General features: G+C 45.9%; 1 protein-coding gene across 2 annotated transcripts; it reads left to right on the forward strand.

The window, feature by feature from the left end:
- The first annotated feature begins 2,625 nt into the window (after nt 1-2,625).
- On the forward strand, nt 2,626-22,887 carry LOC117269368 (drebrin-like protein B). Of its 2 annotated transcripts, XM_033646329.2 has the most exons (16): nt 2,626-3,249; nt 8,901-9,130; nt 9,255-9,310; nt 10,135-10,247; nt 10,356-10,430; nt 10,936-11,076; nt 11,879-11,956; nt 12,047-12,198; nt 12,300-12,357; nt 13,492-13,557; nt 15,165-15,276; nt 15,352-15,663; nt 17,415-17,483; nt 19,079-19,158; nt 22,486-22,555; nt 22,645-22,887. In XM_033646329.2, the coding sequence occupies exons 2-16, from the start codon at nt 9,048-9,050 to the stop codon at nt 22,779-22,781; spliced, it is 1,602 nt and encodes a 533-aa protein (XP_033502220.1). In that variant the 5' UTR covers nt 2,626-3,249; nt 8,901-9,047; the 3' UTR covers nt 22,782-22,887. The 2 variants fall into 2 exon arrangements, with proteins under 2 accessions (XP_033502220.1, XP_078018002.1); XM_078161876.1 differs by lacking the exon at nt 2,626-3,249 and having other exon boundaries at nt 7,846-9,130.
- Nucleotides 22,888-24,216: the final 1,329 nt, after the last annotated feature.

The following is a 24,216-nucleotide window of genomic DNA, read 5'->3' on the forward strand; positions in this document are numbered from 1 at the left end:
GGAGGAGGTCAGATAGGAGGAGAAGAGAGGAGGAGGTCAGATAGGAGGAGAAGAGAGGAGGAGGAGCAGCAGAGAGAAGGAGAAGAGAGGAGGAGGAGCAGAGAGGAGGAGCAGAGAGGAGGAGGTCAGATAGGAGGAGAAGAGAGGAGGAGGAGCAGCAGAGAGAAGGAGAAGAGAGGAGGAGGAGCAGAGAGGAGGAGGTCAGATAGGAGGAGCACAGAGAGGAGGAGAAGAGAGGAAGAGCAGAGAGGAGGAGAAGAGAGGAGGAGCAGAGAGGAGGAGGAGCAGCAGAGAGAAGGAGAAGAGAGGAGGAGGAGCAGAGAGGAGGAGAAGAGTGGAGGAGGAGCAGAGAGGAGGAGGTCAGATAGGAGGAGCACAGAGAGGAGGAGAAGAGAGGAAGAGCAGAGAGGAGGAGCAGAAAGGAGGAGGAGCAGCAGAGAGAAGGAGAAGAGAGGAGGAGGAGCAGAGAGGAGGAGCAGAGGAGGAGGTCAGATAGGAGGAGCACAGAGACGAGGAGGTCAGATAGGAGGAGCACAGAGAGGAGGAGAAGAGAGGAAAAGGTCAGATAGGAGGAGCACAGAGAGGAGGAGAAGAGGAGGAGGCTCAGAGAGGAGGAGGAGCAGAGAGGAGGAGGAGGAACAGAGAGGATGAGGCTCAGAAAGGAGGAGGTTAGAGATGAGGAACACAGAGGAGGAGAAGAGAGGAGGAGGAGCAAAGAGGAGGAGGTCAGATAGGAGGAAGTTAGAGAGGAGGAGCAGAGAGGAGGAGACAGAGAGGAGGAGGTCAGATAGGAGGGGGAGCAGAGAGGAGGAGGAGGAAGAGGAACAGAGAGGATGAGGCTCAGAGAGGAGGAACACAGGAGGAGAAGAGAGGAGGAGGAGCAAAGAGGAGGAGGTCAGATTGGAGGAAGTTAGAGAGGAGGAGCAGAGAGGAGGAGGTCAGATAGGAGGAAGTTAGAGAGGAGGAGCAGATAGGAGGAGGTCAGATAGGAGGAGGAGCAGAGAGGAGGAGGAGGAACAGAGAGGATGAGGCTCAGAGAGGAGGAGGTTAGAGATGAGGAACACAGAGGAGGAGAAGAGAGGAGGAGGAGCAAAGAGGAGGAGGTCAGATAGGAGGAAGTTAGAGAGGAGGAGCAGAGAGGAGGAGGTCAGATAGGAGGAGGAGCAGAGAGGAGGAGGAGGAACAGAGAGGAGGAGGTTAGAGATGAGGAGCACAGAGAGGAGGTGCAGTGTTAATTCATCTCACCAACAGACACAGCTCATCAGTACGGTGGCTCATTTGTGTCAATATTATAACAGGTCAGCAGTCAATGGAACAACTTCCACTAATATAAAGAAAGACTCTAAACTGCAATAAATCATAAACAGATAATATAAATAAATAAATAAACACAAACTTTCAGATATTTTTAAATCCAGGTTTTTGTTTACATGTGTTGTTTTTGTGAGTTTACACATTTTATATATATGTGGAAGTTGTTTTTATTTACAGGGATACACATTCACACAAAAAATATCGAGACAAAACTTTCTCCTCATTTGTTTATCTGCAAAATATTTTTTTATTCACAAATATTTTCTTTGTTCTTGTGTTTAAAATTGACAGATTTCACATCAACATGTCAAATTCTCGTCTTTATTTCCAAACAAATACAACATGCTAACGTTGTTAGCACAAGCCTATGGCATTTTACATTGTATAAATGAGCCTAGCAGCTAGCAGAGATTTCCTCTGCTCATATTTCAGCCAGGATAAATCACACACAGTGTGTGGAGGCTTTATTGTCTTCACTATTTATTGTTTCTTATCTGTGAAATTAAAGTAAATCAAAGCTTTGTTTCCACTGAGGGAAATGGTTTCAGCTTACGGAGACAGACAGGAGGTCTGCGTCACTGTGACACTGTGGAGTTACATTTCTGGGGAGCTGCACGTCAGGCTACGGCGTAGATTTGATGCAGAGGTATCAATTTCACTTTAGGCCCCGATCACACAGACAGTGTTTTGCAGGTTACAAAAGGTGAGGCAAGCCACACTGCCTGTTTTTCTAGAAATTAAATTCCACTAGTGTGTATCCTGCAGTAATGAGTGTGTAGCTGCTGCCATGTTGAGGCAGAGGGTGCTGTCTGTAGCTCTGGTTGAGGGTGAGAGGCTGTCAGCAGATAAACAGAGATCTGTGTGGGTACATGAGACCCTAAAAAAGAGGCTGGATCATGGGGAGTACCACCAGTTGGTCCAGGAGCTTCTCCTCCATCATGGACGTTTACAGTACTGCACTTATCTGCTGTTTTCTATTGACATGGTGCTAACTGTGCTTTGTAAAGTCGTATAGCTCTGGGTATCCAGCAACCACTACCACCAGTTTCTCCTCCATTGGTTACCAACTGTGAACTTGTTGCCGTGACCACCACAGAAGCCCCGCCTCTCAAATCATCTCATTGGATGATGGGAAAAAGAGGGGCACTTTTCCGCTCTGAGTTGAAGTTTTTTCAACTCGAGTTCAGAGCGCTCCAACAAAAACACCAGGCGCCTAGAGCGCAGAAACACGAGGAGCAAAAAGTTTAATTCTGATTAAAAACATTTAGAAAAAGTCGCCTCCAGCTGCTGAAACACTTCATGTGTGGTCGGGGCCTGAAACCTGACCTGTTCACAGCTGACCTCTGTCACTCGAAGAGTTCGGCCTGTCATGTCCGTCACGTTCGTGACGGTGTCTTCAGCCCCGTCCGTCAGGCCGACTGAGAGACGAGCGTCACGCTAAAACCCAAACTGTGGGTGGACGCTGAGACAGACGGACACACAGCAGCAGCAGCTGTGGATCACAGAGGCTTCAGTGTTTGGCTCCGGGCCACACTGTGAGGATCCTCACCCTCAGAGCAGTACAGGGTCGGGGGGGAGACGGGGGAGTCGCTGCATACCTCTGCTCACTCGTAACCCCCAGATCTGCCTCCTGCCGCCGCTGACCTCCACAACACGTTCATCAGGGAGTGTGCCGAGGTCTGAGAGCCACGCCGACGGGGAGGAAATCCCTCTTTTGTTTCCAAGGAAGTCAAGTGTGTTGTTTGTGTGTTTAATGGACGAATCTGGAAACCAGACAGAAAGAGAAAGTAACGGAGGGACGGCCACATGTCACGACTCTGTCAGCAGGAAGTGACCTCGCTGTACGTCAAAATTAAATCACTGTCTCAACTCGTCTGACCACAGGAACAGAAACATATGGAACGACTGCACCGTGTGGACAATAAATAACATACGGTAAAAAATATATATAAAGGCAGATGAAAAATGTTAAAATGAAAATGAACGGTAATTAAATGAAGGGTAAATACATTTTAAAAATTAAAAAAGAAATATCAGGATCACCTTTTATCAGTCAATTATTGCCTACATTTATTTTAATATTAATTATTTCAATATTCATTTTTATAGATTTTTTTGTCAGCTTCCATCCAAAAATCAACATACTTATCAATTTTATTAGGAAAAAAAAAAAGTTACTTATTTCTTGGGGTTTTTTTGGGGAAAAAAAAACAAACGCCAAATTTTCCCATAATAACATGAAGTCTTTAAAAATATGATCAGCAACAAATTTTCAAGGGTCTTTCCAAATTTTTTAAAAAACAAATAAATAAAAAGCATAATTAAATAGGAAAATAAACAAATTGGGGGATTAATGTAAAAGTAAACTAACAAAGAAGAAAATTAAAACAAATATCAATGTCACATTATAACAGTTAATTAATGCCAATATTTATTAATATTTTTTAAATTTGGTGAATTTTTTTGTTTTGTTTTTAGTTTGGCAAACACCCCCCCATACATGATAGCCTTTTTGTTATTAATATAGATTTATGAATTTAAAATAACTATTATAAAAAATATTATTCATTTTTCATTTATTTTTTTAAGTAATTTCGTTTTTATTTTTGGCTACTTTCATCCTCTGTACTGCAAAGCCTTTTTCATTACCTTCAAATTCAAAAGATTGTTTCACATATTTCTCAACACCGTTCAGGATTTTTCCCCCAAATTTGATAAATAAATGAATGGAAACAAATTGCCATCTTCTAACAAACTATTGTGGTTTCTTTTCTCTCTCTTTTTTTTTTTGAAGAAACCAAACATTTTCTTAAAGACATGATCTGAGACAAATGTGCAAAGGTCTCATCAGAAGTTTAATAAAGAGGAAAATTAAATAGATAAGTAAATGAATGGGGGATGGATATAATTTGTAATTTAGTAAAATATAAAAAGAAACAGACGGAGGTGGATCCTGATTATCACCAGCTCGTTCTCTGCAGGAGAGAGGAGTGAAGTTGTGAGTGGGGGCGTCCATTTTATGTTTGTGCATGTGTTTGTTTGTGTGTTTGTGTTTTCAGGTTGGATCTTTAAGGCACTGATGAGCATGTGTTAACAAAGTGAATGAAACGTGTTGAAATCAAACAAAGCTTCGTACCGTTCAATAAAAACTTCAGTTATCAGAGGTCGTGTTCAGATTCAGGAGGTCACGACACGACAGTGCGTCACAGATTCACACATTCAGGCTGTTCTCTTGAACTTTTCAGATGTTTTTCTATGAAAAATAATACATCAAATACGTACATATCCCACGTAAGGCTGCGATCACGTGACCAATGCGCTGGCGGCAGTAAAGAAGGAAGCAGTCCTGAGCACTCGTAAGGAGGCAGGTTGGACTGTATCGATGTTTTTTTTTTTCTTCAATGTTTAGGAAAACAGAACAGGTTTTGGCTTTACAGTCTTACCGGACCGCTCTCTTGGGTAAAAGTCAGTGTCTGTTGGACCCTGCCGCCCCACCTGAACTTTTATCCTTATCCTGCTGTGTCTTCGCCTGATGCCGCCGAACACCAACAGCAACCGGCCGTGTAGCATGCCGACATTAAAGGATGCCTTTTTTCGTTGGTTTCTGGCGCCACATGTCACTGCCCAAGCGCCAGATTTCGACGACTTCAGAGTGAGACCGGGCTCTTTTTTACGAGAGATGAACAATTGGAACTTCAGCTACCAATTAGCACCGCGATAGCCAAGACGCGCATATGACGCGAGTCCACTAAAAATATTCTAGTGTTCAAACTTGTGCGAGTATCACAACAACACCACATTAGGAGGGGTTTAAATCATATGAAAAAAAAACAGAAATGAAACAGATCAAAGTTTTGAAGTCAGGATACGTTTCACTTCAGGTTCGGCCTGTCACTGGAAACATACTGAAAACCACAACACAAACTGTGAACTGTTAAAGAATGAACATGTCCTCAGTGCGTCAGAAATAAGTCTGCAGTGATGAAACTTAGCATCAGGCTGCATTAAGAGAACGACTGAGTGTGTGTGTGTGTGTGTGTGTGTGTTTACTCAGCCCAGAGCTCATTACAGAAACTGGGAGGAAATGAGATGCTGTAAAAGCCAAACTCTCGCTGCTGCAGCTCAGACTTGATTTACAGACTCTCTCCTCAAACACAACACGTCTTGTTTCTGGTCTCGGCGTCTCTGAGGTTTGTGTCATGTGATGTGGGCGGTTCTGGAGGATGACATGTATGTATGCTGAATGAAATGGTTGAGGAGTGAGGTCATCAGCAGCTGCTCTGTGGGGCTCTGTCTGCACCTGGAGCTCAGCGCTATCATCTTCCAAAATGTCCGCTCATCATATGGAACATAAAGTTTGTCTGACTTTTCTCCTTCTGCAGATTTACAGGAATAAAAATTCTACAACCTCAGATTCTGAAAAACCCTGAATTATTTTTTTAATCAGACATTTATGTGTCACGTGGACCTTACACAAAGCACGACCTCCCTTAATGTGTTCACTGTCATTTTTATTGTCTTTGAACAAACTTTGCTATTCGAAAACAATTATAATTATTGTAAAAATGAGCATATTCAAAGTTGAAAACTAAGGTTCGAATATTTAAAAAAAAAAACAAAAAAAAAAATGGCGCTCTACCGTGCATTAAGAGATGTTTTTTTTGGAAATACATGACTGTAAGAGAAGCCCCGTTTACAAACAGACCTACAATGCCTCTCCTCTCCTCTCTCTCTTCTCAGCAGAGGGCGCCCTAACCCTAACCCTAACCCTAACCCTAACCGCTTTTCATCGCACCAACGCTTCTCCTTGCTAAAGGAGAGAGGCTGGATGGGGGAGGAGGCAGCTTAGCCTCAGGGGGTGAATTGCTGTTGAGATTCAGCCCATCAGTCACCCATTCATTTATTAACAGGATCGTCTGCCAGCTCTGTGTGTGTGTGTGTGTGTGTGTGTGTGTGTATGTGTGTGTGTGTGTGTAAATGAGGCTGTAGAACAGGAGCTGATTAGCCTAGCTTAGCATAAAGCTCAGTACCAACAACAAATAATCACACCTTGTCTCCAAACATGATGATGACGATGATGATGATGATGATGATGATGAACTACAGATCTTTAGTAGGAACCAATGAGCTTAAAGCTGAGAGACACAGACAGGAAGTCACACACTGACTGACACTGAGTTAAATGTTGACACACTCAGAGCCTTCAGGGTTAAAGTATGAAGGATTTGTTATGTTCTACCTCCCCCTGGTGGTCAAAGATGTGCTTTGTCTGCAGAGGGTCCAGAGGAGCAGAGGGTTCAGAGTCTGCAGACGGTCCAGAGTCTGCAGAGGGTCCAGAGGAGCAGAGGGTCCAGAGGAGCAGAGGGTCCAGAGGAGCAGAGGGTCCAGAGTCTGCAGAGGGTCCAGAGGAGCAGAGGGTCCAGAGTCTGCAGAGGGTCCAGAGGAGCAGAGGGTCCAGAGGAGCAGAGGGTCCAGAGTCTGCAGAGGGTCCAGAGTCTGCAGAGGGTCCAGAGGAGCAGAGGGTCCAGAGTCTGCAGAGGGTCCAGAGGAGCAGAGGGTCCAGAGGAGCAGAGGGTCCAGAGTCTGCAGAGGGTCCAGAGTCTGCAGAGGGTCCAGAGGAGCAGAGGGTCCAGAGGAGCAGAGGGTCCAGAGTCTGCAGAGGGTCCAGAGTCTGCAGAGGGTCCAGAGGAGCAGAGGGTCCAGAGGAGCAGAGGGTCCAGAGTCTGCAGAGGGTCCAGAGTCTGCAGAGGGTCCAGAGGAGCAGAGGGTCCAGAGTCTGCAGAGGGTCCAGAGGAGCAGAGGGTCCAGAGTCTGCAGAGGGTCCAGAGGAGCAGAGGGTCCAGAGGAGCAGAGGGTCCAGAGGAGCAGAGGGTCCAGAGTCTGCAGAGGGTCCAGAGGAGCAGAGGGTCCAGAGGAGCAGAGGGTCCAGAGTCTGCAGAGGGTCCAGAGTCTGCAGAGGGTCCAGAGGAGCAGAGGGTCCAGAGTCTGCAGAGGGTCCAGAGGAGCAGAGGGTCCAGAGTCTGCAGAGGGTCCAGAGGAGCAGAGGGTCCAGAGGAGCAGAGGGTCCAGAGTCTGCAGAGGGTCCAGAGTCTGCAGAGGGTCCAGAGGAGCAGAGGGTCCAGAGGAGCAGAGGGTCCAGAGTCTGCAGAGGGTCCAGAGTCTGCAGAGGGTCCAGAGGAGCAGAGGGTCCAGAGTCTGCAGAGGGTCCAGAGGAGCAGAGGGTCCAGAGTCTGCAGAGGGTCCAGAGGAGCAGAGGGTCCAGAGGAGCAGAGGGTCCAGAGGAGCAGAGGGTCCAGAGTCTGCAGAGGGTCCAGAGGAGCAGAGGGTCCAGAGGAGCAGAGGGTCCAGAGTCTGCAGAGGGTCCAGAGTCTGCAGAGGGTCCAGAGGAGCAGAGGGTCCAGAGTCTGCAGAGGGTCCAGAGGAGCAGAGGGTCCAGAGTCTGCAGAGGGTCCAGAGGAGCAGAGGGTCCAGAGTCTGCAGAGGGTCCAGAGTCTGCAGAGGGTCCAGAGGAGCAGAGGGTCCTGTTGTTCAGAACATTTAATCCAGATCGATGATGCAGGTTTTTCTGATCAGCTGATCCATTGCCTGAATCCAGGCATCTGCTGAGATCAGATCATCCTGAGTGTTTTGGATCAAAGGAATCTCAATCTGACCAAAAAGTTTGGACTTACACAAACTGAAGGTTTGATCCAGATCAAAATCCAGACTGGATTACATGATCTCATCTGATTTCAGACTCTTCCCATTTTCAGGATGTGATTCAGTCCGACAGCTGAATCAGATTATAACTCGGAGGGAGCAGCGTGACATCTGACGTTCGTCCTCAGGTCCTTAAAAACAAGTGACAGAGTCAGGAGGTGTGGCGTCAGACAGAAGCCGGCTCAGAGTGCCCAGAGTCTGACAGGACGTCTGCACGCTGTTCTCAAAGCTCCTCGCGTCTTATAACTGTGCAGCGTTTCCATCGTCGTCAGCTGTCGTCAAATCACCAACAGGTTCAGCCCACTCTCAGGTTGGACCAATCAGAGCAGAGCTCAGTGACGCTGTCTGAGCCTCACACACAGGGAACCAACACGTTCTCATCCCAGGTCATCACGTATCGCCTCTTTGTCAGACTCTCACATCACAATATGGCGTCTGATGTTTACGCTCGTCACATGCAGCGTCTTTTCAAAATAAACTTCCGTATCCACAGGAAATGCACACTTCCTGCTCGTTAGATGAAACAGACTTTTTCAAAGTAAACAAATTGTCTTAATTTGACAGTCAAACAAAACCTCACAGTTCAGTTCATCACACACACAACACCAACGGCTCCTGGGCGAAAGTCCAGGGTTTGTTGAACCGCCCACCTGTGTGTGTGTGTGTGTGTGTGTGTGTGTGTGTTTATGTGTGTGTGTGTGTCACACAGGTGTATTTTCTCACTCAGACTGCTGATGAGTGACTGAGTGAGTGACTCAGTCAGGTGGAGGTGTGGAGCGTCTGGAGGAATGTGGCGGTGCAGGTTTGTGTTTCCTGCTCCGACCGGTCCGACTCATCAGACCGCAGGAAGTCTCAACCTCAGTCGTTGTGTTTCTTCTCCTTCACAGATTCATCCCGTCACTCTCTGTGTGTTTGGTGTGACGCTGTCGGCGGCGACACTTGGACGTGTCCCCTCAGGCTGCTGGACCCTGCTGTGAGTTTGTTGTTGGTCACTGGAGCCGGTCGGAGCGGTGGATGAACGGAGGCGTGGGGCGATGGCGGTGAATCTGAGTAAGAACGGTCCTGCGCTCATGGACGCTTATAAGGAAGTGGTGGATGGCAACTTAGACACGAACTGGTGAGCTGTCTCTGATCGTTCATGACAAACTTTACTTCCTGTTTGAAGTGTGTGATGATCAGCTGCTGACGGAGGAGTGTGTCCTTACACTGTGTGTGTGTGTGTGTGTGTGTGTGTGTTTCAGGGCTCTGTTCACGTATGAAGGGAACAGTAATGATATCCGTCTGGCAGATAAGGGAGGTAAGACATGATGGACACAGTCAGTCACATGTCCAAGTCTTAAACAAGTCCCAAGTCATTGTGGTGAAAATCAAACAAGTCACAAGTCGAGTCACAAACTCAAAGATAAGTTAAACTGCACCCAGTGAAGGAATGTAACTAAACACTTTCACTGTGGTGCAGATCTGAGTCTGCCTGTACTCCACTACATTTATCTGACCCAAACCCAACCTCTTGTGTGTGTCGGCTAAATGTAACCACATGTGTGTTGTTGAAGGAAAAAAACATTGACGTAGTGCTTTTATTTTGAAAGAGACTGTATGCAAACTGTACATTTCCTGTGAAAACAGAAGTGTATTTTGAAAACAGACAATGCATGTAACAGGCTGAAGTTGACACGGCGTCCCAGAACGTCAACAACCAACACACCCAGGGTACCTTGGACGTCATATGTGGACGTGGAAAGTCCATGACCAAACGTGGACATGTGACGAGGCAACACATTCTCACTCCGACCCCGTCTGTTTTCGAAACACACTTCTGTTTTCACAGGAAATGTACAGTTTGCATAGTCTCTTTCAAAATAAAAGCACTACGTCAGTACAACATCGTGATTTTGAAGTTTTGTTTTGTTTTTACCTTCAACAACACACACGTGGTTACGTTTAGGAAAAAAGAACAGGGTTTGGCTTGGACAAGTACCTTGTACAACCCCACATTAAAATATCTGCACTTTAAGTCCAGGGCTGTATGAATGTCAGTGTCATGAGAATTACATGTAACAGAAATGTTGTTTCTGAGTGTTGCTTGTGGGTATTCTCCAACGCGCCTCGCGGTGTGTGCAGATGGTGGGTTGGAGGAAATGGTGGAGGAGCTGAACAGCGGGAAGGTGATGTACGCTTTCTGTCGCGTCCAGGACCCAAACTCTGGACTGCCCAAATATGTCCTCATAAACTGGGTGAGACGCACAAACACACACAGACACACACACACACAAATCTAAAAATCAACATACAGATATGATCGGCTCACTTCCTGGAGTTTATATGTGCCCACATGTGTGCAGACAGGTGAAGGTGTGAAGGACTCTCGGAAAGGAATATGTGCAAACCATGTCGGCTCAATGGCCAACTTCCTGAAGGTGAGTCTGATCTGATCCATCTGCGATCCAGCGTCCTCATGTGAGGACATCACATTCTGTTTAACTCAGTGTTCATGGACACGTTTTTATGCCATCTAGTGGCAGTAAGAGCACAACACCCTAAGCCATGGAAAAACAACATGGCAGCCATCTCTGTCAAGTCAGTGTGCAGCTGACCCCAATACTGAAGTGGAGGAGGTCCAAAACCTGATCACATGTTGTGGTTGAGACTTGTTTCGTTATGTTTAATAAAGTTTGTAGTTTGATATGAAGACACGTGACCAGTTTTAGTAACAGTAAGAAAATAAGACACTGTTAATGAGGAAGTACTCATTTAAGGACATCAGGACTTTTTTTATTGTCTTGTTTGAGGACGTTGGGACTTAATGAGTCCTGCTGACCCCACTGTGCTGGGAGAAATTAAGGATGTGTCCCAAATGGGAGCTCAGCTGTCAGGAGGTGAATGCAGACTCAATGATTGGCTGTAACATGTGTGTAACCACAGGGAGCCCATGTGACCATAAACGCCCGCGGAGAAGAAGACGTGGAACCGCAGAGCATCCTGGAGAAGGTGGCCAAGGCCTCTGGAGCCAACTTTAATTTCCACAAACAAACAGAGTACAAAGACGCTCCCAGAGGACCCGTGGTGAGAGGACACACATTTATATTTTCACCTGAGTCACGGTTCTTAGGATGATAAAGGTTTCTACGATAACTGCACTCGAACCAAACCGAAACATGACAAACTTCTATCAGGTATACGGTCATGGTTAGGTTTAGGCAGCAAAAGCACCTGGTTGGGTTTCGGAAAAAAGAACAGGATTTGGGTTAAGAATCCTACAGGACGTGAACACTGCTATCTCAGATAAAACTTAACCACATGTTGTTGTTGCCTACATGTAACCACGTGTTTTTGTTGCCTAAACCTAACCACTTGCTTTTGTTGCCTAAAGCTAACCACGTATTTTTATTCCCTAAATGTAACCACATGTTTTTTTTGCCTAAACCTAACCACATGTTTTTGTTGCCTAAACCTAACCACGTGTTTTTGTTCCCTAAACGTAACCACATGTTTTCGTTGCCTAAACGTAACCACTTGCTTTTGTTGCCTAAAGCTAACCACGTATTTTTATTCCCTAAATGTAACCACATGTTTTTTTTGCCTAAACCTAACCACATGTTTTGTTGCCTAAACCAAAACACGTTTTTGTTGCCTAAACGTAACCACGTGCTTTTGTTGTTGAAGGAAAAAAACCCTCAATGTGCGGTGTTGTACCAACAACGACAAGACAATGTATGTGACAGACTTAAGTTGACACGGCGTTCCAGAACGTCAACAACCAACACACCCATGTCCACGACCAAACATGGACATGTGACGAGGTCGCAGTGAGGATGTGTTGGTGTAGCAGAATAAAACAAGTCAGCGCTCTCCTCTGCTCCGACAGGGTTCGGTGTATCGGAAGACAAACGCTGTGGAGGAAATCCAACAAACCAAAAAGGACGACTTCTGGGTCCAAACTCAGGTTTCTCTTCATATCGTCATATTGTTGTGAGTATCCGAGTAAACAACCTGAGTATTATCTAATGTAAAACAAACAAACTCTGTCCTTCAGAGGGATGAAGAGGAGCGTCGACGGGAGGAGATCCAACGAGCAGAGCTGGAGAGACAGACAGTGGAGAGGGAGAGGAGGGAGATGGACGAGAGGCAGGCAAAGGAGAGGGAGAGGAGAGCAAAGGAGAGAGCTCAGCAGATTGAGCAGGAGAAGTGAGTCAAACAACAACGACAATAACAACAACAACAATAGGAACAGCTAAACAAAGAACCAGAGCCACTGACAGCTGCTTTCTATGCTTGTGAATTTTCAGGTTGTTTCAGAGGCAGAGAGAAGAAGAAGAAGAAAGACAGAGGGAGCAGCAGCGACAGGTGAGATGATACTGGAAAAATCTGTAAAGACCCTTTTGGGGCCGGCGTCACGATGACATCGTGTTATCAGCTGGAGGTGCAGCTGCCTCTCCCCCACAGGGCTGTAGGCTCCATAGGAGTGTTAAAATGTGTTTGTCTTGTTGTGTTATTGGGAGCCAGAATAGAAGGAGTCATGGCTCAAAACCAGCCGCCACTGCCCGTCAACAAAAACAAAGACAACTATGGTTAAATGTGATAAGACCAAAGGACTGGACGGAGGCCATTATCAAAAATGCTCACATGTGCAGCGCACACTTCATATCAGGTTAGGGAAAAAGTATTTCCTGTTGTAGGGATGAATAAGGTTATGTGTATTAAGGGTTATCATGTCCACCTCATCAGAAACTGGGGAGGGATTAAGAGGAAGATTGGATTTCTCTGCAACGCTAACTTTTTAGCACATTAGCTAACGTTAGCTTCCATAGCAAAACAAACAAGTGTGGTCCTCCTTTGTAAGATTGGCTTCCTGTGACATCATCCATCCACTGAGTGAGAGCATACGGGTCGGCCAGTCTGGTCCCGTTGGTCAGTGTTTACTTATTCAAGTAACACTGGCGGTCCCGGAGAGTGAGTGACCTGACATGGTGCGTTGGTAAATTCAGTCTGACGCTCTACACTAAAATGAGAGCCCTGTTGGTGGAAGAAACGCAGCGTTATATTTCTACATGAATGAACCAACGGTTAAGTTAATCACACATTCACTCCGCTCGGCGCTCTGCTGCTCCGTCTCCACAGACAGAGTGTCCAGAGTGCGCTCTGCCACTCTGAGAGTGCGCTGCTCTGGATAACCCAACGCTACATTCAGACAGCGCTCCAAATTTATCAACGCTCCAGTTTGTGTCAGAGTGCGCTCCCACACTCACAATGAGTGTTTCTGAACGCACCACTCACATCATCTTCCTCCATCGTCTAAAACAAAACAACACAACTTGTTAGCTAGCGCTAGCTAATGTCTGTGGAGAACTGTTTTGCCTCCAGCTAAGCCCCGCCCACTAGTAGTACGACTAACAGTAACAGGGTCTATAGGCTTGTCAGTCACTCTCACTCAACAACATTATTTTTCTCACTAAACAGTCAATCATGTGTCTGTTTTAGAACCAGCCAGAAAATGGATACAAGAAGTCGGGAATTAACTCTGCTGCCTCGGTGCAGAAAGCTAACGTGAGTATGAACTCGTATATGATTCTCCTCATATGAGTGTATTAACATGTGGAGAAGAAACTGGTGTCAGAAATGTGAAATACTCATTTTAAGAGAGATTTTCTGTTATTTTATTTTTGCTCTTGAGAAACCAGGTCTGTCAGGTTTGGTGGGCAGCTCTCAACACTACATTACCCATGAGCCTCAGCAGCTGTTGCTGTGGAAGTACCTAAAACCGACCAGAATCAGAAAGTGGATTGACTTTAAACTAGAGATGGTGAAATCAGTTTTCTTAACCGTGTCATTTTTGGCACTGTTAGCAGTGCACATAAAGGACTATGAAGCTGTGATTGGATGTTTCTTAAAGAAATGCACCCTGGGAGTCATAGTCTCCTTCAGGTTTTATGTCCACATGCTTCTACCCATTTATGAATTTATTTTTTGTTACAAACTGAACATGTGGAGTGTGAAAGACATAAGCATTTACTGGACAGGGAGGGTCTCATGAAAGAGGCTACTGTGGTGCATTATGGGAAATGCAGAATCCTGATTTTTTTTTTAGCTTGACCCTTACCAGGGACTAAATGACCTTAAACCTTGTGTATGTAACTTTTTACATGATTGCCCTTTATTGGCAGCGGGTGATCAGGTCGTACCGTAACTAACTAAAAACAGAGACCTAACTTTCTTGTTTTCCCTAATTTCTCTGAGAAAATCCAAAGGATTTGATTTCATGTGCGTTCCCAAGTATCTTGCCTCTCCTCAGCTCTGCTGCAATGCTAACAGTGTGCAACACTAGCTAACGTTAGCAAAGAAGTCTGCTGATATCAACAAACAACTGTCCACACATGCTGTGTTACCACTACATTTTGCAGCAGTGGCCTGGCGGAGACGGCCCTTCACTTATAGCGCCCTGTAGCAACTCACATTCAGCCAGAGCAAGACCAAGCGTCGGGGGTCTGATCCTGGACTGTCCTCCTGACTGCCCAAGTCCCCGCTTGATCAGCAAACTTTCTGTTGCTGCCGTTACACTGGTAAAGGCCTTACCATACTGAGTCCAATTTTGTTCGTCTGAAATTGTTGCACGTCTAAAAATAATTACGACTTTACTTTGAGTCACTCATGTTTGCACACGGAGTCTAAAACACTTGTCCCTCACGAAAATTTTTGGAACAGATTCAGTTTTCTGTGTTTTTCGCCTCCATCAAAGCCTTTGGAGATGTTTGACTGAGAAACACTGACGAAAATGTGGCGGTGGGACACAGCCGCAACAAGACAACGGAATGGGGCGCAGAGTCATTTCATAACTCAGACAGCTACGTTCAGCAGGTCAGGTAGTGATATTCAGGTGGATGATGATGAAGAGGAAGAGCCAGAGCCGGCTTGAGTCAAGCTCAGACCGGCCAGTTCACACCGCTGACACTTTTCTCTGTGACGTTCTAAAACAGTTTCATCTCGTCACCAATCTTTGGTCTGAACTGGACTTTGAAGTTACACAGAGAACCTTCAAACAAGGGGGACATGTCTCTGCTGCTTCGATTCCAACCTGTCTTTTTACAATCTGTCTCCTGCGTGTCCCATTAGTATACAGCTGAAATACCGCTTTAAGCTCTTGCTGTCGTTCACAGGAGGCCAAATCGCTGATTTCTCAGAGGTCATTTAATCCCAGAGACATATTCAAACAGAGGGAGCAGAGCTTTGAGTCCAACAACCGACTGTCTCCTGCTGCATCCAGACCTGGTAAACAACAGATCCAGAGTAAATAACACTGATGACACGTGACGTGATTAATAATGTTTTCACTCTGTCATGCAGGGAAGCTGCAGAGTCCGTTTTTATCCCAGAAATCCTTGGAGAGAGAAGCTCCGCTGCAGCCTCAGTATCCAGCTGTGACCCCCCTGTCTCCTGTCTCACCTGAACGGTCTCACTCACCTGTTCCGGGTGAGACCCCCCTGTCCACCGTCTCACCTGAGCGGTCTCATTCAGCTGACCAACCTGTGTTCCCGCCCTACTCCATGCACCCCCTGTCTCCTGTCTCACCTGTCTCACCTGTGCTGTCTCATTCACCTGCTCCAGCTGTGTCACCTACACCGCCGAAGACAACAGACTCACCTGTTCAGGCTGCAGGTTAGACACACGACACATATTGATCATGAGCTACCTCTCCTCTTGGGTGGTCAGGTACCTCTTCATCTCACCGACATCAAAGGAAAGTTTTTATTAAAGGATTCTTCAAGCTGAAATGGAGTCACAAGGCCAGAACAAAATGTTGGCATCGCAAGTTTCTGCAGATCACTTACATTTTCATTTGTGTTATATCATCAATTCTTAAGTGAGCCGACTTTGTCATCATAAGGTGGGGGGGTGGTGGATGGTATGACACCTAGCTGAGACGCCTGCTAAACTGCAGACCACTGTTCAACACCAACAAACGACAAAACTGGTTGTTGATTCGCGACCTGTCGCTGCCTTTCCAACCAGGATTGTGACCCCAGAATTGAGCCCTTTTAACCAAAACACAATCTTTTCCTAACTGTAACATGATTTTGTGCCCAAATTTAACCACGTTAACCACAGTGATGTTGAAGTGAAAGTTTCAACCTATCTGCCACATAATAACGTACAGATGTAACGCATTCGCGGTTTGCAGAAACGTACAATCCCAACATTTTTTTCTGATGACTGGATCATGAATACTTTAGACCGAAATAAATCTCTTTCTGATTATCAGACTGCAAACGACAATAAATTGTTGCCTAGCTAGCTAGCACACCCAGCGATCCCTCTGCTTTTGTCCCTGGTGCTAGGAGACCTTTCACCACGGGAGCAAATTTGCCATTCCTATGATGTCTAAGGCACAGCCTGCCTTACTCAGGGACTGCCCATTGTTCAGATGTCCCAAAAACCCAGTCCCATTGGTCCAAAAAATGTCCCATTGAACCGAAAGCCCATTTCTGCGACAGCCCATTATCCCCAAAACAAATGCCCCAGGAAGGTTAGGAAAAGATCAGGTCTGGTGGCACAAACATCGCTGGGAAACCCTGCGAAGGGTCGGTAAAAGCACCAGAGATCGGTGGCTGAAATACAGCTGGGGAACACTGCCAACAGTTGGTGAAAACACCCAGGATTAATGGCTCAGAATACTGCTGGGAAACAGAGCGAGGTTTTGGTGAAAAACACCCAGACTTGGTGGCTCATATGCTGCCTGGAAACAAGGCTAAGGGTCGATAAAGACACTTGAGATTGGTGGCTCAAATGCCAGTGGGAAACACCATGAAGTTCCGATGAGCCCATTCACTCCGAAGTCATCGAAATCCAGGACGAAAGTTAAGGCAGCAAAAGTGCAAGTGGGGTGGGCGGGAGGGGTTGTGGATGGGTCCAACAAACCGTCACCTGAGAGAGCGGCGTTCCTATCCTGTAAGAGTCTAAAGCCAAACCCTGTTCTTTTTTCCTAAACCCAACCACATGCGTATGCTGTTGAAGAAAAAAAATAAATTTACGGTGTTGTACTGACGTAGTGCTTTTATTTTGAAAGAGACTGTAGGTAAAAGTTAAATTTCTTTTGAAAACAAAGTCTATCTTGAAAGAAGAGAACTTCACACAGCGTCCCAGAACGTCAACAACCAACACACCCAGGGTACCTTGCACGTTGTACGTTGACGTGGAAAGTCCATGAACAAAACGTGAATATGTGACGAGGTCAGAATGAGGACGATGTTGTTTCATTGATAAATATTTGTTGAACCTACATACAGATGTGAAGGGTAACCAACAGCATTGATTCATGAAAAAATGAGACAGAAAGACAAAATCTGGAGATACAAGGTTTCTGTGACTAAGTATCCAGACATGTCTCTCTCTGTCGTTGATCCACACAGATGCTGTTTACACAGAAGAGGAGGAGTGGTCAGATGAGTTTGATGAAGATGCAGATGAACCTACTCCAGGTATGGTGATGTTCTCTGTGACAACTTTTGTAGCTGTGATACTCAACCTACAAATCTGGCTTGCAGCAGGGTGCTGGGTGGCTTAAGCCCCGTCTCCACCAAACCCTTTCAGTCCAGTCCCTTTGGAACCAGCAGTAAGCCTTCAGACATGGTACCTAGACCCTCGGTGTGTTCAGACAGTCCTCTTAAATGTGGGCGGGGTTGTTGTCACTCACTGCTCCGTCCAGCACTCGCTGTATTTCCTCATCAGCGGTGACACAGATGGAAGTCTGCACCTGGTTTATCGTCCACAGAACGAGGCTGCACGCCCACATTTTCACAACAAAATAGAACAGGCTGCAGTGAGAGTCTCTCTCCATGGGATATTTAAAAATAGCAGCTTTGTGCATTTAGTCCTTCTCAGGCAAGCTCAGGGGTTTAGTGTTGCTGTAGCCCACAGGAAGTGAGGATTAGAATATATGACCTTCACATAATCCGCTCCAAATTAATCTATATTTTTAAAGTCATTACTAAAAGTGTGTGTCATATAAAAACTAAAGTGATGGTCAAAGTTGTCACAGTGAAATTTAAGGTGTGCTGATGGATTCACGTCATCAACTCATGCATTGAGTAACATTACAAGTTAACGTTCCACCTTAAAAGTGGAAAAAAATGTGACTGAACTGAACTGAACCGTACTGCTCGGTGGAAATGGAGCATTAGTGACCATTTTGTAATTCACCATGAAACTGATTCATACTGGATTTCTGTTTTTGGACAGAGTGTATAAAAAAAACATCCAAACAGAAGTTGTTTACAGAAAAAGTGTCACAGAAGGATCCTCCAGACCCCCAGCAGAGGTCTGGGCTAATCTTAGAAACGGCCCTGCATACACCTGATGTTTGGCTGGATCTGACTTCTGGCAGAGATAAGCGAGCAAACGTTGAAAATAGGCAATTTATTTAGAAATATCATAGTCATCTGTTTATTAACAGATGAGTGTCTCAGACTCACAGATCAAAACAAGTTTTTACAAACACCTCCTGGAGCAGTGGTGGCACTTAACTGAGTACACCTACTTTAGTGCTACACTTTTTACTGCACTACATTTATCTGTCCAACTAAGATTTTACACACAAAACAAATCAAAGTCCAGCAGCCTACAGGCAGCCTGCTACAATCTAAAGAACTGAGCCATTGCTCATTGCATTTTTGGCCATTTTCAGAAGTCGTACTTTGAGGAACTCCTTTTAGAGATTTGATCCAATCGACTTCAAAGTTGGTCTGTCCCAGTGCAACACTTTAACGATGAAAAGTTATTAATTAAAAGCTTGAGTTTTCATTGAACCGTGTGACTGTGGCGATGCGTCAAACTGTTTCGCCACAAAACAGGATGTAGTTAGTAACTCCAGTATACATGGTTCAATCTGCCCCAAAACTGCACAGGATTGATGACAGTCCTGCCCTGAACACATCGACAGGCCAAGTGAGAATATGTTGAAACACTAAATAGTCTGAGCACTTCCAGCTTCACTGTGCTGCAATACAAAGAACATCACAATGGCAGAATTTAAAAACTTATCATGCATTGATCCATAAATGTCTCCAACCTGCAGAGGATCTGTACGAGGCACCACGTCCGTCAGCAGAGACAGAGGACGACCTGTATGAAAATGTCTACCAGCACGTCCCCACAGTGAGTCCTCTCTGTCCTTGATTCTACAAAGTACATTTACTGCAAGTACGTTACTGGAGTTTATACAATGTATTAGACCTCCACCACATTCAGAGGGAAACACTGACCTTTTTACTCCACTGCATTTATCTGACAGCTGTGTCAAGACTTTACATTAAAGACATCAAAGTTTATAAAGTACAACGTAATTTAAAAGATTTTTTTTTAAATGAAATCTTCAAATCAAATCTTCAGGTCATGCCTCCTCGTCATGTTTCAGATGTTTATGAGTTTTGGCACATCTCTCCTCTGAACGTCTCAAAGTTTTGAATATTTGACAATGTCACAACTTTTTCTTTCCTCTCTGTCCTGAGCACAGATACGAGGCTGGTATCCGTCTGAACATCTCACTCTCAGAAAGAATATGACGAAGCGTAATTTTCAAAATGCTGAACTATTTATTTGTGCCTGCGACTGGAATTTTGAATTTCTTTTAGCAGAGCTGTTCTCTGAGAACAAAGTCTCAATATCAGTCAAACCATTGTGCTGAGAAGTGAGTTTTTATTTATCTGTGATAGTCTGGTGACCTGTCCAGGGTGAACCCCGCCTCTCACCCAATGTCAGCTGAGATAGGCTCCACCCCCCTGCGACCCCCAACAGGATAAATGGTTACAGAAAATGAATGAACTATTTTTTTTATCGTTGGGCACCTGATGACACTATTGTGTTTTAATCACATTAAAAAATCATAAATAGTTTGATAAGAAAATGTTTGTATCTGAAAAACTAAAAGGAACACAATTAAATATTTGGTATCTATGAACTTTGAACAAGTTCAGCATTAAAGTTATATATACACATGTGCAGTGTTAAAAATATTTCTTTCTGGACAACATTTAATAAACACAGTGTAGTGTTTTTTCTTTTTATTCATTCATTTGCTGTATCCGCTTATCCTATTGGAGCTTATCCCAGGTGACACTGGGTGAGAGGCAGGGTTCACCCTGGACAGGTCACCAGACTATCACAGGACTGACACATAGAGACAGACAACCATTCACACTCACATTCACACCTACGGACAATTTAGAGTCACCAATTAACCTGCATGTCTTTGGACTGTGGGAGAAAGCTGGAGCACCTGGAGGAAACCCACGCTGACACAGGGAGAACATGTCAGAGCACCTGGAGGAAACCCACGCTGACACAGGGAGAACATGTCAGAGCACCTGGAGGAAACCCACGCTGACACAGGGAGAACATGTGGGAGCACCTGGAGGAAACCCACACTGACACAGGGAGAACATGTGGGAGCACCTGGAGGAAACCCACACTGACACAGAGAGAACATGTCAGAGCACCTGGAGGAAACCCACACTAACACGGGGAGAACATGTCAGAGCACCTGGAGGAAACCCACACTGACACAGAGAGAACATGTCAGAGCACCTGGAGGAAACCCACACTGACACCGAGAGAACATGTTGGAGCACCTGGAGGAAACCCACGCTGACACAGGGAGAACATGTCGGAGCACCTGGAGGAAACCCACGCTGACACAGGGAGAACATGTCGGAGCACCTGGAGGAAACCCACGCTGACACAGGGAGAACATGTCGGAGCACCTGGAGGAAACCCACGCTGACACAGGGAGAACATGTCAGAGCACCTGGAGGAAACCCACGCTGACACAGGGAGAACATGTCGGAGCACCTGGAGGAAACCCACGCTGACACAGGCAGAACATGTCAGAGCACCTGGAGGAAACCCACACTGACACAGGGAGAACATGTCAGAGCACCTGGAGGAAACCCACACTGACACAGAGAGAACATGTCAGAGCACCTGGAGGAAACCCACGCTGACGCAGGGAGAACATGTCAGAGCACCTGGAGGAAACCCACGCTGACACAGGGAGAACATGTCAGAGCACCTGGAGGAAACCCACACTAACACGGGGAGAACATGTCAGAGCACCTGGAGGAAACCCACACTGACACCGAGAGAACATGTCGGAGCACCTGGAGGAAACCCACACTGACACAGGGAGAACATGTCGGAGCACCTGGAGGAAACCCACGCTGACACAGGGAGAACATGTCAGAGCACGTGGAGGAAACCCACGCTGATACAGGGAGAACATGTCGGAGCACCTGGAGGAAACCCACGCTGACACAGGCAGAACATGTCAGAGCACCTGGAGGAAACCCACGCTGACACGGGGAGAACATGTCAGAGCACCTGGAGGAAACCCACGCTGACACAGGGAGAACATGTCAGAGCACCTGGAGGAAACCCACGCTGACACAGAGAGAACATGTCAGAGCACCTGGAGGAAACCCACGCTGACACAGGGAGAACATGTCGGAGCACCTGGAGGAAACCCACACTGACACGGGGAGAACATGTCAGAGCACCTGGAGGAAACCCACACTGACACAGGGAGAACATGTCGGAGCACCTGGAGGAAACCCACGCTGACACAGGGAGAACATGTCAGAGCACGTGGAGGAAACCCACGCTGACACAGGGAGAACATGTCAGAGCACCTGGAGGAAACCCACACTGACACAGGGAGAACATGTCAGAGCACCTGGAGGAAACCCACGCTGACACAGGCAGAACATGTCAGAGCACCTGGAGGAAACCCACGCTGACACGGGGAGAACATGTCAGAGCACCTGGAGGAAACCCACGCTGACACAGGCAGAACATGTCAGAGCACCTGGAGGAAACCCACGCTGACACAGGCAGAACATGTCAGAGCACCTGGAGGAAACCCACGCTGACACGGGGAGAACATGTCAGAGCACCTGGAGGAAACCCACGCTGACACAGGGAGAACATGTCAGAGCACCTGGAGGAAACCCACACTGACACAGGGAGAACATGTCAGAGCACCTGGAGGAAACCCACGCTGACACAGGGAGAACATGTCAGAGCACCTGGAGGAAACCCACACTGACACAGGGAGAAGGGAGCATTATATTTCTACATGAATGAACCAACGGTTAAGTTAATCACACATTCACTCCGCTCGGCGCTCTGCTGCTCCGTCTCCACAGACACAGTGTCCAGAGTGCGCTCTGCCACTCTGAGAGTGCGCTGCTCTGGATAACCCAACGCTACATTCAGACAGCGCTCCCAATTTAATCAACGCTCCAGTTTGTGTCAGAGTGCGCTCCCACACTCACAATGAGTGTTTCTGAATGCACCACTCACATCATCTTCCTCCTTCGTCTAAAACAAGACAACACAACTTGTTAGCTAGCACTAGCTAACGTCTGTGGAGAACTGTTACCTGTTTCTTTTGTCGACTCAGATTTTTTTATGTGTTTTAAATGTCAGGATGGAGACCAGGATGTGGGGACGAGTGGACAGGACATCAGAGCCAGAGCTCTGTATGACTACCAGGCCGGTATGTACACACACACACACACACACACACACTATGTTCAAACTGACATATGTTGATGCTGCTCATCTTACCGGCACTCTGCTCCACAGCGGACGACACTGAGATCACCTTTGACCCTGATGACATCATAACGGGGATCGAGATGGTGGATGAAGGCTGGTGGAGAGGATACGGACCTGACGGACACTATGGCATGTTCCCCGCCAACTATGTTGAGCTTCTCTAGGTTTCATCACTCTCTTCATGTTCCATAAACACTGAAAAAGGTCACAGACAGGAAGTGGAAGACAGTAATCATAATAAAAAGAAAGTGTGGTATTTTTCAACTTGGATCCTGTTCTCCTGTGTTTTTGTGTCTGAGGCAGCTTTCACACCTGCCCTGTTTGGTTCGCTTCAATCAAACTCATGTTCGCTTGCCCCCTCAGTGCGGTTAGTTTGGGCAGGTGTGAACACAGCAATCACACTCAGGTGCGCACCAAAACAACCGGACCGGTTTGTCCGACTACAAACGAACTCTGGTGCGGTTGGTTTGTGGTGAGAAGGTGTTCCGACCTGGATCTGAACCAACTGCAGTCACATGACACCAGAACATTACAGCTGCTCTGACACACACACATGCCATCAGTCACAGGCAGTCTTCATGCAGGCTGCTGGGGCACAACCCATCATTATAGGGTTATCTTTTTAATTTTGGTGGTGAAGATGGAAAATGTGTTTTTTACTGACACAAACATGCAGCAACATTTTAGCATGAAAAAACAAACCTGTGGCTTTTGTCCTGAAGTTTGTGGAGGGTGGAGTTTGTGTGTGTGTCTGCATGAAGCAGTGCATGCGGCACATTCTTCTTCTGTAGGAAAAGAGAAAAGTAGGAGACAGTTGAAAATCTCTGTTAAAATGTTCCAGTGTGACGACTGTCTTTTTTAAACTTCATTTTATTTTACATCAAAAGCAGCTTATAATTCTTTTTTTTAATTTTACGTCAAAATGACTCCTTTGTTTTGTTTAATTTGTTTTTAAATACATCAAAACTGGGTGATAAATTATTTTCATAAATTTTATTTTGCATTAAATAACTCTTTCATTGTTTTATTTAATTTTATTTTACCTTAAGTACTTTATATTTGTCCACAGACATCCACAGGCCTGTGACCTCATGGAAAATCCTCAGTAGCTCTGAAAATTACCCACAATCCTCCACTATGTACTACGTCACACCAGTACTGAGTTTTGACAGCAGGTGGTGCTGTCGCTCCCTCAACTGAATATAATCTGAGCATAAAGCATCTGAACAGCAGAAATAGCTGAGACACAAACTGAACATATAAAGGTCACACATAACGAGACTGTTATTAAATTCAGATGGATTTAACCTCATTAACTGTGTCACATCTTTATTAAGGACCTCGGCCTACAGCTTCCTGAATAAATGCCTGATAGCAAAAACATGTAAATACAAGATTTCCAGGTCAAACTCTTTTGCCTCATTTAAAATTTGAATCAAATCTGTAGCTACAACTGTGCTGCAGCAGTACACAATCAAATACATGTAGTCCTGCTCAGTTTCTCCACTGACATTAACTAGTATATATTTGTGTCTGCCTGCTGTTACTTATATCCTCACAGCAGCCAGTACACATCAGTCAAGCTTTCACTAGGTCACA

Source organism: Epinephelus lanceolatus, chromosome 19, assembly GCF_041903045.1.
Source record: "Epinephelus lanceolatus isolate andai-2023 chromosome 19, ASM4190304v1, whole genome shotgun sequence".
In the NCBI taxonomy this organism is placed as follows: Eukaryota; Metazoa; Chordata; class Actinopteri; order Perciformes; family Serranidae; genus Epinephelus; species Epinephelus lanceolatus.

Coding starts and splice junctions, on each gene's coding strand:
- LOC117269368 (XM_033646329.2), top strand. CDS start 9,048: ATGGCGGTGAATCTGAGTAAGAACGGTCCTGCGCTCATGGACGCTTAT. Junction 11,077..11,878: donor ACGCTCCCAGAGGACCCGTG/GTGAGAGGACAC, acceptor CTGCTCCGACAG/GGTTCGGTGTATCGGAAGAC. Junction 13,558..15,164: donor CCTCGGTGCAGAAAGCTAAC/GTGAGTATGAAC, acceptor TGTCGTTCACAG/GAGGCCAAATCGCTGATTTC.